The 16,374-nt window shown below is 42.4% G+C and overlaps 1 protein-coding gene across 1 annotated transcript; it reads left to right on the plus strand.

Moving 5' to 3' along the window:
- Positions 1 to 6,060: 6,060 nt before the first annotated feature.
- LOC128919425 (olfactory receptor 1052-like) lies at positions 6,061 to 6,996 on the plus strand. Its single transcript, XM_054224753.1, has one exon. It carries the CDS (start codon positions 6,067 to 6,069, stop codon positions 6,994 to 6,996), a length of 930 nt encoding a protein of 309 aa, XP_054080728.1. The 5' UTR covers positions 6,061 to 6,066.
- The last annotated feature ends 9,378 nt before the right edge of the window (positions 6,997 to 16,374 follow it).

The following is a 16,374-nucleotide window of genomic DNA, read 5'->3' on the forward strand; positions in this document are numbered from 1 at the left end:
GAAATCAACTAAAGACTTCTGGAGAAGATCAACTGGCAGTGCTGATTAACTAAAGTCAGGAGGTCCAGACCCTAGTCCATGCCAAAGTGAAACTCTACTATTCATGGACCCAGTAACCATATTTATTGAACTAGACCTTGATAAATCCAAGTTTGATCTATATATATACACTATGATTTTGGGTTGAGAGGGTTTTTTTGCTTATTTGTTTTCCCCCTATGATTCTACGTTGCCTACCTTTCTTAAAAGTCTTCAGCTGAATGACTGCTCCAGTTTTAAAAGGTTTGTCAATGCATGAAACTGAACCTTGGATTTTGTTTGCCCTAGATAGATTACTATGTCCAGAAAACATTGGGTGAGATTGTAAAATGCAGATATCAACATCTGATTCATTTACTCCGAGATTCTGTTATTGTTCCTGGAAAGAAATAGGCAGTGGAAAAGGATGAGTAATCTTAATTTTCTTAGATAGCTGATTTAGGATAAAATGAAACATTCTGTGAAGGAGGCAACTTTTCTAATACAGCAATAGATGGAGTATAATGTGAGTAGCTCGTGTTGTCGTAGAGCTACAGCGTCACTTGGGCTCAGTCTGGTTCACACCAGGGCCCTGAATAATGTTATCGTACCCAGGGCACACCAAATAATTCAAGATGAAATTCAGACAAAACTGACAGTATAGATCACTTCAATGTTTCCTTCAGGCTGCATGAGCCTTGGATCCAGCAGTATTACAGGAAGAGTCATGACCTTAAACTCTGACTCACAGCCTACAGTCCAAGTCTTCCCATTCCTTCCCAAGAAGGAGTCTGGAGACACAGCTGATGCGTCTGAGTTAAATACTGACTATTTGTGAGAAAATATGATTATCAGAAGTCTCTTTAGGTAAAAAGTTGCCTCTAAGAAATATACTCCATGCTCAGAATATCACATTGATTCAAAATGTTTAATACTCTGTAACAAATAAATAAAAAAAATATATTAAAATCTGTCAGATGAGTGCATATCTATATGACCAAGTTAAATGTAGGTTTGAAATTGTAACTGACACCATATTTTCTGATATTCTATGCTCTGTACTAGTAGGCTGCTTTTTTAGATTTTGCAGTTAATGAAACATTTAGTTTTCCAGAGAGGAAACCTTAAGACACGTGCTGGAAGCATACTGTTGCTATGGATACAACTGATCCAAACAAGACTTTCTGAGGACTTAGCACAATTTTAAGGATAGGTGTCAAGAACAACTTGAAGTTAACCATACCGGAAAGCTATCACCAGAAATGTAAGATGCTGGCTGTATTCCAGGTATTAGCAGAAAATCTGCTACGAGAAAACAGGTAATTGACACAATATGAATATATAATACAATACGAACCATGGCATGGTAAAGAAGCCCCCCAAAAATCCAGTAGTTCTTTAGTTTTGCATTTGAGACCAAGAGCCACAGAGACAGTTAGATATATAAGCATGGATTCCTCAAAAAATATCTAAAAATTAGACATCTAAGTTTAGTGTCTAATTAGATATCTAAGGCTCCTTTACTATTCATGGACATGGATTGTCACCCCCAGAGTACATTTATTCTATTTATCTTTAATGTGTAGATGTTATGAATCACTCTCCAGAAGTGCCTCTTTCTCTCATAGATTTTAAACATAGCCTGTAATGCCCAAATCAGGCTTGTGTGTTAGTTGTGGGTTAGCCCCAGCAGGCAGATAAACCCCAACCATGCGCTTGCTCACTCTCCCCTCAGTGAGATGGGGGAGAGAATCAGAAGGTAAAAGTGAGAAGACTCGTGGGTGGGATAAAAACAGTTTAATGGGTAAAGCAAAAGCTGCGCACACAAGCAATTCAAAACAAGGAATTAATTCACTGCTTCCCATCAGCAGGCGGGTGTTCAGCCATCACCAGGAAAGCAGGGCTCCATCATGCGTAATGGTTACTTGGGAAGACAAAACACCATACTCCAAATGTCCCCCCTTCCTCCTTCTTTCCCCCAGCTTTTATTGCTGAACATGAAGTCATATGGTACAGAATAAACCTCTGATCAGCTGGGGTCAACTGTCCCAGCTGTGTCCCGTCCCAGCTCCTGGCCCACCCCAGCCTACTTGCTGGTGGCGGGTGCAGTGTGAGAAACAGAAAAGGCATAGGCACTGTGAAAGCACTGCTCAGCAGTAACTAAAACATTCTTGTGTTATCAACATTGTTTTCATCACAAATACAAAACATAACCCCATACAAGCTACTGTGAAGAAAATTATCTCAGCCAAAATCAGTAGTGTCAAGCCTACTTTATTCTTATTACAAGATATTGAATTAAAGCATTTATACACCAATGATCACCTAACCTATTTCTCCTTTTATTTCAGTTTTTCATATATAAAGTGAAAACCATAGCATTTCAGTACTCCTTAGCGAGCTTTCTATTGAAATATTAAATTTTGCAAGGTGTGTAACTCCTCTAACATAGTGATTTGACTACACATGTTGATTGTTTTTAAAGCGTTGATCTGCAGGTCATTGCTTTGAAATTGTGTCTACAAAACCTTTCAAATATGCTGTGAAGAGGATTATCGTCCAATTGTTATGGTTTTTTATATCCACTAATAATGATGTAGTTAGACAACCTGAAGCAAATAATCAATTACCTATTCAACAGGGATCCCTAATTGTTCTTAGGGAAGGAGAGAACACCAACAAGTGTTATACAAACACAAACCTTCTGAGAATGCAAGTTCTCTCTTGCATCTAAAAGTTTATTTCTGGAAGCTTTCCTAATAAACACTTCTGTAAATTCAAGGTTAGGTGCCTTTAGAGTATTGTAGATAAATCACCTCCCACAAGTAATGTAGATATGACTAGCAGTCCAGTCTTAGCTGTTGAGAACCTTACCATCTCTCTTAATCTTACCATCTGTCTCAGGGAGCTGGTGAGAATGTATGCAAAAGAGTCTGGTTGTAGAAAGTATTGATCTATCATAAATCACAAAATATGGAAAGCTTTTATATCAAGAAGAGAAACAACTATTTCATGTAAATCTATTTAAAAACACCACCCAAACCAAAGATAATTTAATATAGTCTACTGTAACTAAATGTGATGCTCCCGTGCTGAAAAGAATGCAAGTTTACTTGTTGAAAAATAACAGGATATGCTAGGGTGTCTGAAATACCCACAAGGGAGCTGTGAGATGCTTTTTTCTTCCTGGAGTGGCTGCTGGAATCCAGGCAAGTTTTCCTTTAGAGGCTGGACCCTCATTTTTAGCCACCTGAATCACATCTCGGCATTTTAGGTTGTGAGTACTCTCTCCCTGACAGTCAGAGAAGAGAGCACACTTAGTGAAAACTTGGGCATTTTTAGGGAAAGGAAGCACATTGTTTGTGAAAAAGGCAATGGTGTTTGTTCTGGTTTCGTATTCTGAAAGGAAGAAGATTCTAATGGCTAATAGGGATTTTATAAGGTCCACAGTATTTTCCTCCTCAGAAAGAAATCTTAAAGGGGCATGAAGAGCTCCACTTAAGTAACTGTGAAAAAAAGTAGGGGTAAAACCACACAGAAGCAGCATTGCACTTTATTGTTTGGGTTTTCTTCTAGGTTTCTCTTCGTTTGCAGGCAAAGACAAATGGCACAAGGGAAAAATGTCTCATTTGAAGTTCAGATGACTGCTGTGAAAACCCAGAAGCTGAATCTCTAGCGTGTTTATGTACATCTATTAAAGTATAAATGAGCAACGTGCTAAGGAGAATGCCCTCACAACCAGCGAGATGAAAGGTCAGTGATTTGTTGATTACCAAGAGACTATTGAAAAATCGGTTGAGTAGAAAAAACGGTCAACGTTTTTGGCAATGTGTTCATGAAATCTGAATTCCAAAAAACACATGTGACCTTAATCATGATATTACAAGGTACGTGTGTTGTGGTTTGTGAAGTCTGAGCTTTGCTTTGCTAAGTTTAGTGATAGAACTGCATTAAAAATCATTGTGTCTTTATTTTGGTTCCATAGCACTTAAAGTAAACAGGGCTTTTGAATACAGTTAGTTCTTCTGGAAAGTAAGTCAATTAACAAGAAGCCAGTATTTAATGGGTCTACATCAGTTATCCTAGACTTTCTGTTTGATCAACAGAGACAGACATTTACAGAGAGACTTCAGATCTCAAGTGAATAAAAAATCTTCCTAAAATGTCCTTCTCACTGACTATAAAAGCATATCCAGCAGCTTCATTCTTAGCCATTCAAAAAGCCATTTACTTAAAGCAGTAGTGTTATTTTGACAAAACAATTTTTAATAGGATATCGGATACCTTTCCATTGAAAAGATGTTTTATTGTTATGAAATTATTTCATAAGTTTTTATCTGCTACATTTAAATCATTGATAGTTACACACAAAACCAGAATAAAGATTTTAAAATAAGCACAATTAGGTCAGACAGGACTACACATCCATCAACTGGTTGATCATACTGACATACAATTTTGGCATTTTCCTTTATATTGTTGTGGATAAAGGTATCCCTTTTTTCTTCTCATGTTGTTGCTTGCTTCATTCCTGTTCTAATGAAAATAGATAAGGGACCGTTTTCCCCTTATGTTTTAAACAGGTACATTAGGACTAGAAGAATCATACCGTGGATGCATCTCTTTCTCTCTTTTGACAATAGAAGAAGCTATAGACAATAGGTTTAGACTGGATGCTTAACCATGACTGCCTGAACTTAAGTTCTCCATACAGAAAAATCCCAAGGGTAACTAGCCAAAATATGTGATAAGCAAGGATATGCAAAGAGAAGTTCTTTCTCCAAAGTTATTTCCTTTTCTAAGATACATGAATAAAAAAAGAACAAAGAAGTAGTGAATAGGGCTTCTGAAGGCACCCAGAGCTGAGGGTATATTTCATGGATTATAAAAAGATGGCTGAAGTAATGTCTTAAAAATTAATACAGTGTTTTAAAAAGATCAGGTACACGAGGGTTATGATAATGAATCTATTGGAAATGACAACAGAGCAAACAAAATACCAGTAACTGGATGGGGATTCATATGACTCAGCTTTATACATTTATGTACATCTTCACACACAGAGAACAGTTAGCTGTGACTGAGCTGGACTTGCCTTTAGGTCAATGTTTCTACAGAAAATCCTAGAATATGATTCATACCTTCTATAGTAAATACTCTAAAGTGGGAGTGTTTATTTCTATCCACTGAATTTAAAGGTAATCTAAATTATTAGTTCTAATGTAGGCGTCAACCCACTGCATATACTCAAGCCTAGGTGAGATGACACCAAATTTATGAAAACAAAGTCACTAAACATAACTGAAAAGCAATCACTTGAAATATTCTGTTGATTAATATTATTTTGAACATCCTCTGTGATGTAAATATTTTAATGGAGAAAATTTATTTAAGAAATACAAACATTTGAGAGCGTTGTTACAAGTACTTAAAAAAAAAACAAACCTCAGTTTCTCACATAAAGAAGTGTTGCCTTTTTTAGTAGGCTTTTTTTTTTTTTTTTTTTTTTTTTTTACAATTATCCACACTTTTTCCATGCATTTCTTGGCATTCTTCTTTTTAAATTGTTTTCCATCAGCTGAAGAAGCATATTCATTTGTTCTTTTATTGAGGGGAGAGCAGTCTTTTGTGGGTTAGCTGCAATCTTAGGGAGAGATTTTTCTTCCCAGTTATATCAGAAATAGTTGTTTAGACTAAGTTTAGAATGAAATGCCTGTTTCTTGATTGACTACAAAATAGACCTTTAAAATAGGTTGGATGAGCTGCATGAAGGATATTTCTTTACACTGCACAGAATATAACATGGTAATTGCCTCATCTGTAAATGAATATACTAGAAAAATCTTCAGATATGATAGATGAATCCATTTTCCATTGTTTTCCATCTGTCTCTCTATTTTTCATATTTCTTATGTTTCATATATCTCATGGTTTATCTTATTCTCCTAATTGCTTCTCCAAAGTGGTAAATATTCTAAAGTGGTAAATATTCTAAAGTAGGAGTGTCAACTACATTGTAATTTCCTATTTGATCATCTGATAGGAAACATGGAAAACCACAGGAACGTAACTGAGTTCATTTTGACTGGGTTCAAATTGCATCCAGGATCACAATTCTTCCTCTCTGTTCTCTTTTCAACAATGTATATTGTCACTGTGGTAGGAAATGCCTGCATGATACTCATCATTAGAATGGACTCCAAACTGCACACTCCCATGTACTTTTTCCTGGAGAACTTGTCCATCTTAGACATCTGCTATTCCTCTGTCATCACTCCCAAAGCAGCACTGACATTCTCACTAGGCAGAAGAACCATTTCCTACAATGGGTGTGCATCTCAAATGTTCTTCTTCTCTCTCTTTGGAACAACGGAAGCCTTCTTCCTTGCTGTGATGGCTTATGATCGCTTCACTGCCATCTGCAATCCACTGCTGTACCACATCATTATGAATAAAAGACTTTGTGTTTTTATGGTGGTGGGCTCTTATCTGTCAGGCTGCATCAATTGCACCATCCAGACAGGCTTTACATTCAGTTTGTCCTTCTGTGGGCCCAAAGAAATAAACCACTTCTTCTGCGATGTTCCTGCAGTGATGCATACCTCCTGCTCAGACACATTCGTCAATGAAATAGTAATGCTGGTTGTATGTGGATCAATTATTGTGGGTACTGCCTTGGTGGTTTTTATCTCCTATGTTTATATAATTATTACTATTGTCCAAATGCCTTCAGCTGAGAGCAGGCACAGGGCCTTCTCCACTTGCTCTTCTCACATGCTGGCTGTCAGCTTGTTCTTTGGGACTGTTTTCTTCATGTATGCTCAGCCTGGGGCCACATCTTCACCTGACAAAAGCAACACCATCTCTATCCTCTATACTGTTGTTATTCCCATGCTAAACCCTTTCATCTACACCCTCCGAAACAAGGAGGTAAAAGGATGTCTTAAAAAACAGTTAAAAAGGAAAGGGTTTTTTTAGTACCTTTACTAAGGACGAGAATGACCACAGTGTCCAATTTGCCACAGACAGATGTTTAGAATGTAAAACAAGGGACATCAAGGGACATCAGGGCTTGATGAAAGCAGGAGGTATAAAAGGAGAATTTTAGGAGAATTAGATCAGATGAAGGTGTTGATTCATTTAACCAGATTTAGACATTTACAATCCATTTGAGCTCTAATATAGAGTCCTTCTCTAATCACTCAAAACTCACAAGCATTTTAAAGCCATAATTAATTCAACTGTGTATTTAGACATTTAAAATAGGACATAAAACTCGATTCTGGCAGTGCCTTATTTCTACGCGCTGGAACACAGCCAGGTCAGGTGGAGACATTCTCACTGTAAACATCCAAAGATAAATTAGGTCAATCAATAGTAAAATGAATGATTCATTTGTCTGGGACTACTCATTTTTTAAACTATTTTTGCTTTGAATCACTTCTCTTAGAAATGAGTGTAACCACTGAAATTCAGGTTCCAACCATCGAGCATTGACGGGCAACTGAAATCTTGTGTCTGAAGTGCTCTCTAACCCCCAGTGTGCAGGACAGGAGCTATTTTTCTGTGATAGATAAGCTTGTAACAACACGATCTGACTTAGTATAAAGATAATATGTTTCAGTTCAATGTTACAGCTGCTTGCAGTGGTTTGAAATTCTGGTTAAAAAATGCACATTTCAAAAAATGGCAATTTGAAACTTTTGCATCAAGTGTCTGAAGCATCACTTCTTGAGTTATCGTGTAAGCACTGTCCTACCAGAAGACTGCTCAGTTCTCATTATAGTACAACATCAGGTAAGTGCCAGGGCTGACCAGAAATCAGAAATTACCTTTCAGAGATATTCATTCTTTAAATTAATTATGTGTTCATTTTCCACTCAAAATAAATAATATCACTTTAAAATAAATGAATTGCTATCCGTAGTTACCTCTTTCTCTGTTTTGATATAAAAAGAATCTATTCTATAAGCTGAAATGAATATGCCTGTATTCCCATGCATGCAGAACCATGGAGAAAATACCAGAGGAATATCTCTCTGTGTAGACCATGTACCATAGGTATTTCTATGAGCATTTTCTACCGGCCACTATTACAACTTCAGTGCTCACTAGTCTTCTGAAGGATCTAAACTAGTAGAAAACATCTGTAAATTGTGCGTTTTAAGACATTGGGATGGAATGCAGCTCCACTTTCAGACATATATGTTCAGGTACAATGGAGGTCTCTGCACCTGAAGTTTAATGTTATGTAGCGAGGTATTTGGCCCATCCCACTACAGACAAGCCTCAGCCGGGGGTCCTTTCTAGTTACCACTGTATTTGGTAGTTAAAAAACATTAAGTGGTATGCATATTTCATGCCATTTGACTTAGACACCAGAAACATTCCTGACATTGTTTAATAATACAGATAGAGCCTGCATACAAATCCTAAATGCTACTTCAGACAAAGGTATAATGTTGGTATATTCAGAAATCTCATTTGTGGTTGAACCTCAGCCAAATACTAAGCTACTAGCCACCTATGCGCCTTTCTTTTAACTATTAGTGAAACTAATTCTTTATTAGATTAGATTAGATACTGTTAAACACTGTTCAGTTTAGACCAACAGTTTAGTATTTGGCTTCTGATGGGTTGAACTCTCCTGTGAAAGGTCCTTTGAGAATCAGAATAGCCCAAGTTGGAAGGGACCTCAAAACATCTGGTCCGCTCTTTCATGAGAAAGGGAACCTAGATGAGATTATCTAGCACCCTGTCCAATTGCATCTTGAAAACCTCCAGCAATGGAGATTCTACCATGTCCCTGTGGAGGTTGTTTCAGTGAATGATTGTTCTTACTGTAAGAGATATTTTTTCTTATGTCATGATAAAAACCTCTCCCAGTGTAACTTGTGCCCATTGCCCCTTGTCTTCTCCATGTGACTCCTTATGAAAAGAGAGCCTCCGTCCTCTTTGTCACCTTTTAAATACTGTGATGAGATCCTCCCTGAGCCTTCCCCCCTACAGGGAGAAAAACCCTAACTCCTTCAGCCCTTCCTCAGGGGGCAGGTTCTCCAGCCCTTCGATCATTGTGCTTTTCATTGCCTATTAAAAGAAGCTCAATTATGAGCTTAGACTAGAAAACTGACATTTAAAAAGATGGAGAGTAAATTGGTGTAAAATGAAGACAACTGAATTAAGAAAAAGAAATGTAGTTATCTACAGGCTATATAAACATCAAGACAGACATTTCAAATAATAGAGAGCCAATTTATCTCAATGAAGGAAAGGTAAATACTCAGCTCACCTTGAAAGAAAAGCTTATAGGCTGATAAATTTCTGGCAGAATTAAACTGAGATATGGACTAGATCTGACAGGTTAGATGCTCAGAACAGCTTCCACACTTAGATGCCGTGTGCACTTTGGCATGCCTTAGGGAATGTGGGACATCAAGATGTCATTGCTGGATGTGAAACAGGACTGAGTTCTTTAACTTTCTGCAATGACTATCCAAGGTACTTGAAAGATCATGGAGAACCCATGACTAGGTAACTGGAGCAAGTCCCATCCTCACGTTTTTTAAGTTAGGTACTTTATTGACAAATGTCTCTGTAAGTTGGTTAGGTCAATTTAGTTCCCTCCCCCCAGCCACCCACCCCCAATTCTCTGTCCACAGCTGGGATGTCTATGCAGCTGCAGCACTCAGGATATAATCATGTTCTTGTGAAGCATTTAACTATGATAACCTTCTGGATGTCAGATGAAGCTGATCAATGGCTTCCACTCCAGTCAAAGTAAGATGTGTTAGGCAGAGCCTACACTGCTTCAGGGAGGACTGAAACTTGATATGGTCTCAGTCCTCCAGCCTAATCTCATCCTTAATTTGCTGCATTTCCATGCAAGCCTTTACAGACACCATGATCACATGTTCCCTGTGAAGATAACTCCCTGAAAGAACGCCTTTAAGAAACAAGTCTGTTTTCTCCGCCAGAGGCAACTTCTCGATTTCTCCAAGGAATTCTTGCCTCTGAGTTGCAAGCAGAGACAGTAGAAATAATACTTCTTGCTACAGGATGAAAGGTGTGGCACTAGAGCTTTTCAATCAGGCCAGCAGAGATAATTTTATGGACAGAAAATTATTTTCTATTTCCAAGGAAAGATGTGTGTTAAGAGACACCTCTCTTTCTTCCACTGCCTGCTCAGCAAGAATCCTGTCTTACCCTAGTGTCTTCCCCAGTGGCAAGATCTTACTTTTTCTTCCTCTCACAAAGATGTAAAAAAACCCTGCCATCAGCTTGCATTGCCATTCTACACCTGTGGCTATGCCAAAAGCATTCTACAGACTGCAGTTCTATGTGGGCAGCTAAATGAACTGCTTCTTTTGTCATGTCCCAGCTGTTATGATTTCTAGCCTTTAAAGGCAATGTAATTGTGACCATCAGCATGGCAGTGATATTCACCTAATGCACATATGTTATCTCCACTAGGCTGAGAAAAATGGGCAGCAAGTCAGGAAAGACCCATCAGTTGAGCTCATCTATCTCAATGTAGATATTTATAATACAGAAATCTCTGTCTGGACTTGTTTAAAATTACCTCTATATACATAGACTCAGTGCAGAATAAACTTTCAGGTTTTACAGGAAGCAAGCACAACTGTGGCAACCAGATGAGGTGAAAAAAAAGATAAGAGCTGCTTCCTTTGCTGCAATACATTTTGGGTGTAATGTGAACATCTTCAAAAGTCAGTTTGAGAAACTACAGGCCATTCAACTTCCTCACTTCTGTTCCTGGGAAAATCATGGATTAATTCTTCTTGGAACATGTTTTTGGTCACATGAAGAAGAAGAAGGTGACTGGGAGAATCGCCATAGATTTATCAAAAGGAAATACAGGCCAACCTATATCTGGCATAAAATCACTGGATTTGTGGATGAAGAAAGAGCAGCAGATGCCATTTACATGAACTTTAGCAAGACTTTCAACACTGTCTTCCATCGTATTGTAGCCAAGTTCTGACTTTACAGTCTGGATGGGTGGACAACTAGATGGATAAAGAGGCTGATTGGATTATCAGGCTCAGAGATTGGGTCAATGGATCATACTCTACCTGGAGTGGTCAATGTGTCTACTCTACCCTGCAATAATGCAGAGGTCTATCTGGGCATCTGTCTTGTTTATATCAATGACTTGCAGGAGGTGAGGGAGTGCTTACTCACCAGGTTTACAGATGACACAAAACCAGGGGAGGAGGAGGAGAATGACACTCAAGGGCATGCACTTGCCTGAAGAATTGGCCAATAGGAACCACATGAAATTGGCCAAGGATGCAAACAAATGCAAATTCCTGCATGTGGCAAGGAATAACCCCTGGCAATGACACAGGCAGGGGACTGACTGGCTAGGTAGAAGCTCTGCAGAAGAGGATCTGTGAGTCTTGGTAGACAGCAAACTGAACAACAATCATCAGAGTGCCATGGCAGCAAAGCAGCTCAACTGCATTCTGGACTGTATAAACAGTACCATACTCAGTAAATCAAGGGAAATGTTTATCCACCGCAAGCTACCATTCTAGACAAGTCTATGATACTATGACTCTATTAGACGGTACCTACTTTGAGCAGGATGCTGTACTTGAGATCTTCAAGTCCCATCCAGCATAAATTGTTCTATGAATCAACAGAAGGTAAGGATAGGATTCATAGAATCATAGAATTGTTAGGGTTGGAAGGGACCTTAAAGATCATCTAGTTCCAACCCCCCTGCCATGGGCAGGGGCATCTCCCACTAGATCAGGTTGCTCAGAGCCCCATCCAGCCTGGCCTTAAAAACTTCCAGGAATGGGGCTTCCACCACCTCTCTGGGCAATCTGTTCCAGTGTCTCACCACCCTCATGGTGAAGAACTTCTTCCTAACGTCCAGTCTGAATCGACCCATTTCTAGTTTTAATCCATTCCCTCTAGTCCTACCATTACCCGACATCCTAAAAAGTCCCTCACCAGCTTTCTTGTAGGCCCCCTTAAGATACTGGTAGGCCACTATAAGGTCTCCTTGGAGCCTTCTTTTCTCCAGACTGAACAACACCAATTCTCTCAGTCTGTCCTCATAGGAGAGGTGCTCCTGCCCTCTGATCATCCTCGTGACCCTTCTCTGGACACGTTCCAGTATGTCCATATCTTTCTTGCAGTAGGGGTCCAGAATTGGACGCATTACTCCAGGTGAGGTCTCACGAGAGTGGAATACGGGGGGAGAATGACCTCCCTCGAACTGCTGGCCATGCTTAGAATGGAATCATAGAATCTTCATGGTTGGAAAGGACCTTTGAGATCATCGAGTCCAACCATACACATACAAAAAAACAAAACAAAAAAACAAACCCCTACAGTCTCTGTCACTAGAGCATGCCCTGAAGTGCCAAATCTACACGTTTCTTAAATACCTCTAGGGATGGTGACTCAACCACCTCCCTGGGCAGGTTGTTCCAGTGCCTGACCACTCTTTCAGTAAAGTAATTCCTCCTAATATCTAATCTAAACCTCCCCTGCCACAACTTCAGACCATTTCCTTCAGAGACCTCTCCTCTGGGAGAAGAGGCCAACACCCACCTCTCTACAACCTCCTTTCAGGTAGTTGTAGAGGGCAATGAGGTCTCCCCTCAGCCTCCTCTTCTCCAAGCTAAACATGCCCAGCTCCCTCAGCCTCTCCTCATATGCCCTGGTCTCCAGACCCCTCACCAGCCTGGTAGCTCTCCTCTGGACACGCTTGTGTCCCTCTTGTACAGAGGGGCCCAGAACTGAACACAGCACTCGAGGTGAGGCCTCACCAGTGCCGAGTACAGAGGCACCATCACTTCCCTACTCCTGCTGGCCACGCTTTTCGTGATACAAGCCAGAATGCTGTTGGCCTTCTTGGCCACCTGGGCACACTGCTGGCTCATGTTAAGCTGGCCTTCCACCAGCACCCTCACGTCCTTTTCTGCTGGGCAGCTTTCCAGCCACTCTTCCCAAAGCCTGCAGCGTTGCTTGGGGTTGTTGCGACCAAAATGCAAGACCCGGCACTTGGCCTTATTAAACCTCATACAGTTGGCCTTGGCCCATCAATCCAGCCTGTCCAGGTCCCTCTGTAGAGCCTTCCCACCCTCAAGCAGATCAACACTCCCACCGAGCTTGGTGTCATCTGCAAACTTACTGAGGGTGCACTCAATCCCCTCATCCAGATCATTCATAAAGATATTAAACAAAACTGGCCCCAAAACTGAGCCCTGAGGGACACCACTGGTGACCGGCCACCAAGAGGATTTCACCCCATTAATCACAACTCTCTGGGCACGGCCATCCAGCGAGTTTTTAACCCAGTGAAGAGTACACTTGTCTATGCCACGATTTGCCAGCTTCTCCAGGAGAATGCTGTGGGGGACGGTGTCAAAGGCCTTACCAAAGTCCAGACAGACAATGTCCACAGCCTTCCCCGCATCCAGAAGGCGGGTCACATGGTCATAGAAAGAGATCAGGTTGGTTAAGCAGGACCTCCCATTCCTAAACCCATGCTGGCTGGCCCTGATCCCTTGGGTGCCCCACGCTTGCCGTGAGAGCTCACTCAAGATGATCCTTTCCATGATCTTTCCTGGTACCGAGGTCAGGCTGACAGGCCTGTAGTTCTCCAGATCCTCCTTCTGACCCTTCTTGTAGATGAGCGTCACATTAGCCACCCTCCAGTCATCTGGTACCTCCCCTGTTGACCAAGACTGCTGATGAATGATGGAGAGAGGCTTGGTGAGCTCTCCCGCCAGCTCCCTGAGTACTCTTGGGTGAATCCCATCCGGCCCCATAGACTTATGTGCATCTAGGTGCAGAAGCAGACCATTGACTACTTCCTCCTGGATTATGGGTGGGCTGTTCTGCTCTCCATCCTTATCTTCCAGCTCAGGAGGCTGAGCACCCTGGGGATAGCTGGTCTGACTATTGAAGACGGAGGCAAAGAAGGCATTAAGTATCTCAGCCTTCTCCTCAACGTTGGTTGCAACTTCCCCCCCCGCATCCAGTAAGGGATGGAGGTTCTCCCTGGCTCTCTTTTTGTTGATGTATTTATAAAAACTTTTTTTGTTGTCCTTAATGTTAGTGGCCAAGTTGAGCTCCAGCTGGGCTTTTGCCTTCCTAATTTTCTCTCTCTATAACCTAACGAGATCGCTGTACTCCTGAGTTGCTTGTCCCTTCTTCCAAAGATGGTAAACCCTCCTTTTATTCCTAAGTCCCTTCGGAAGTTCCTTATTCATCCAGACCGGCCATTTTCCCCGCCCTTTACACTTGCGACACTTGGGGACAGCCTGCTCCTGGGCCTTTAAGATTTCCTTCTTGAAGAGTGTCCAGCCTTCCTGGACCCCTTTGCCCTTCAGGACTATCTCCCAAGGGACTCTTTCAACCAGTGTCCTGAACAAGCCAAAGTCTGCCCTCCAGAAGTCCAAGGTGGAGGCTTTGCTAACCCCACTCCTTACATCACTACAAATTGAAAACTTGACCATTTCATGATTACTAAACCCAAGATGACCTCCGACCACCTCCCACTAGTCCTTCCCTGTTTGTGAACAGTAGGTCCAGTGAGGCACCTCCCCTGGCAGGCTCACCTACCAGTTGGGTCAGGAAGTTATCTTCCATGCACTCGAGGAACCTTCTAGCCTGCCTGCTCTCTGCTGTGTTATATTTCCAGCAGATACTCGGCAGGTTGAAGCCCCCAACCAGAACAAGGGCTGGCGATTGCAAGACTTCAGCCAGACGCTTACAGAATACTTCATCTGTCTCCTCATCCTGGTTGGGTGGTCTATAGCATACTCCCAGCACAAGATCTCCCTTATTTGCCTTCCCCTTCATCCTTACCCATAAACACTCCACTTTATCATCACTGGAATCTAGCGCTATACAATCAAAACATTCCCTGATGCACAGAGCCACACCCCCACCTCTCCTTCCTTGCCTATCCCTTCTGAAGAGCTTATAGCCATTCATCGCAGCATGCCAGTCATGACAGTCATCCCACCACGTTTCCATGATGGCAACTACATCATAGGTGCCCTGCTGCACAACGGCTTCCAGCTCATCCCGTTTGTTGCCCATGCTACGTGCATTCGTGTAGATGCACTTGAGCTGGGCTACCGATTTCACCCCCATCCTTGGCCCTTTATCCCTAGGCTCATTACTAGTGGGCCTGGTTTTATCCCCTTCCCCCTTCGTTTCTAGTTTAAAGCCCTGTCCGTGAGCCTTGCTAACTCTTGGCCTAGTCCCCTTTTCCCCTTTTGGGATAGGCTTTTCCCATTCTTAGCGAGCAGGCCTGGTGTCCTGCAGATCAAACTATGATCACAGAACCCAAAGTCCTGCTGGTAGCACCAGTTTTGGAGCCAGGTGTCGATCTGTCCAATTTTCTTGTTTACCCATTCGTCAGTCCCCAAAACTGGAAGGGCAGAGGAGAACACAATTTATGCTCCTGAACCCTTGACAAGCCGTCCCAAGGCCCTGGAATCTTTCTTCATTGCCCTCAGACTTCTACTGTCCAGCTCCTCACTCTCTGCCTGTACAATCAAAAGAGGGTAATAATGTGAGGGCTGTATCAGGCCAGGAAGCTTCCTGGCTATATCCTTAACACGGGCCCCAGGGAGGCAGCAGACCTCCCTGTGGGAAGGGTCTGGCCTGCATATGGCACGCTCAGTTCCCCTCAGAATGGAACCCCCTATGAGTATTGCCCTCCTCCTGCTCTTCACAGAAGCAGTCTTAACGCGTGGAGCTGGCTGCTTTGGCAACTCCCCAGATGGGGCTTTATCGCATCCTTAATTCCCTCATCGTCTGTCTCCAGAGGCCCATATCTGTTCTGTACGGGCACCTGGGGCAGCATGGGGGGTCTGGAGGGGGCTCTCCTGCTGCCCCGAGCAGGTACCTGCTTCCATTCCCCCCATCCTCTCCTAGTTCCCTCCTTCTGCCTGGTGACAAGAGGGCAGGGGATCCTCCACCTCCCGTGGAGCCCCCTCCTGCTGCTTTTTCCCTGAGGATGGCAGGGTATGGCTCCACCAATAGATCTCCCTTTCACAGTCCCAAACGGTCCTCAATCTTTCTGCTTCCTTCTCAAGCTCAGCCACCAGGCTGAGCAGATCATTTACCTGGTCGCAGCGCACACAGGCGCTGTCTTTGCTGTCCTCCCGCCAGAGCGACAGACGTTCCCTGCAGCCCGTCGCCTGGACGGGTGCGTGTCTCTCCGTCAGGTCCGTTTGGGTCGCTTTATTCCTTCCGGCTTTGGCTGCAGGCCGTTCGGAGACCATGTTTTCTTTGCAGTCGGCCCAGCCTGCCTGCCGGCCCGCTCTCCCCTTGCTCCTCCCCTCGCCGTCACCCGCC

Source organism: Rissa tridactyla, chromosome 19 (assembly GCF_028500815.1).
Source record: "Rissa tridactyla isolate bRisTri1 chromosome 19, bRisTri1.patW.cur.20221130, whole genome shotgun sequence".
Taxonomy (NCBI): Eukaryota; Metazoa; Chordata; class Aves; order Charadriiformes; family Laridae; genus Rissa; species Rissa tridactyla.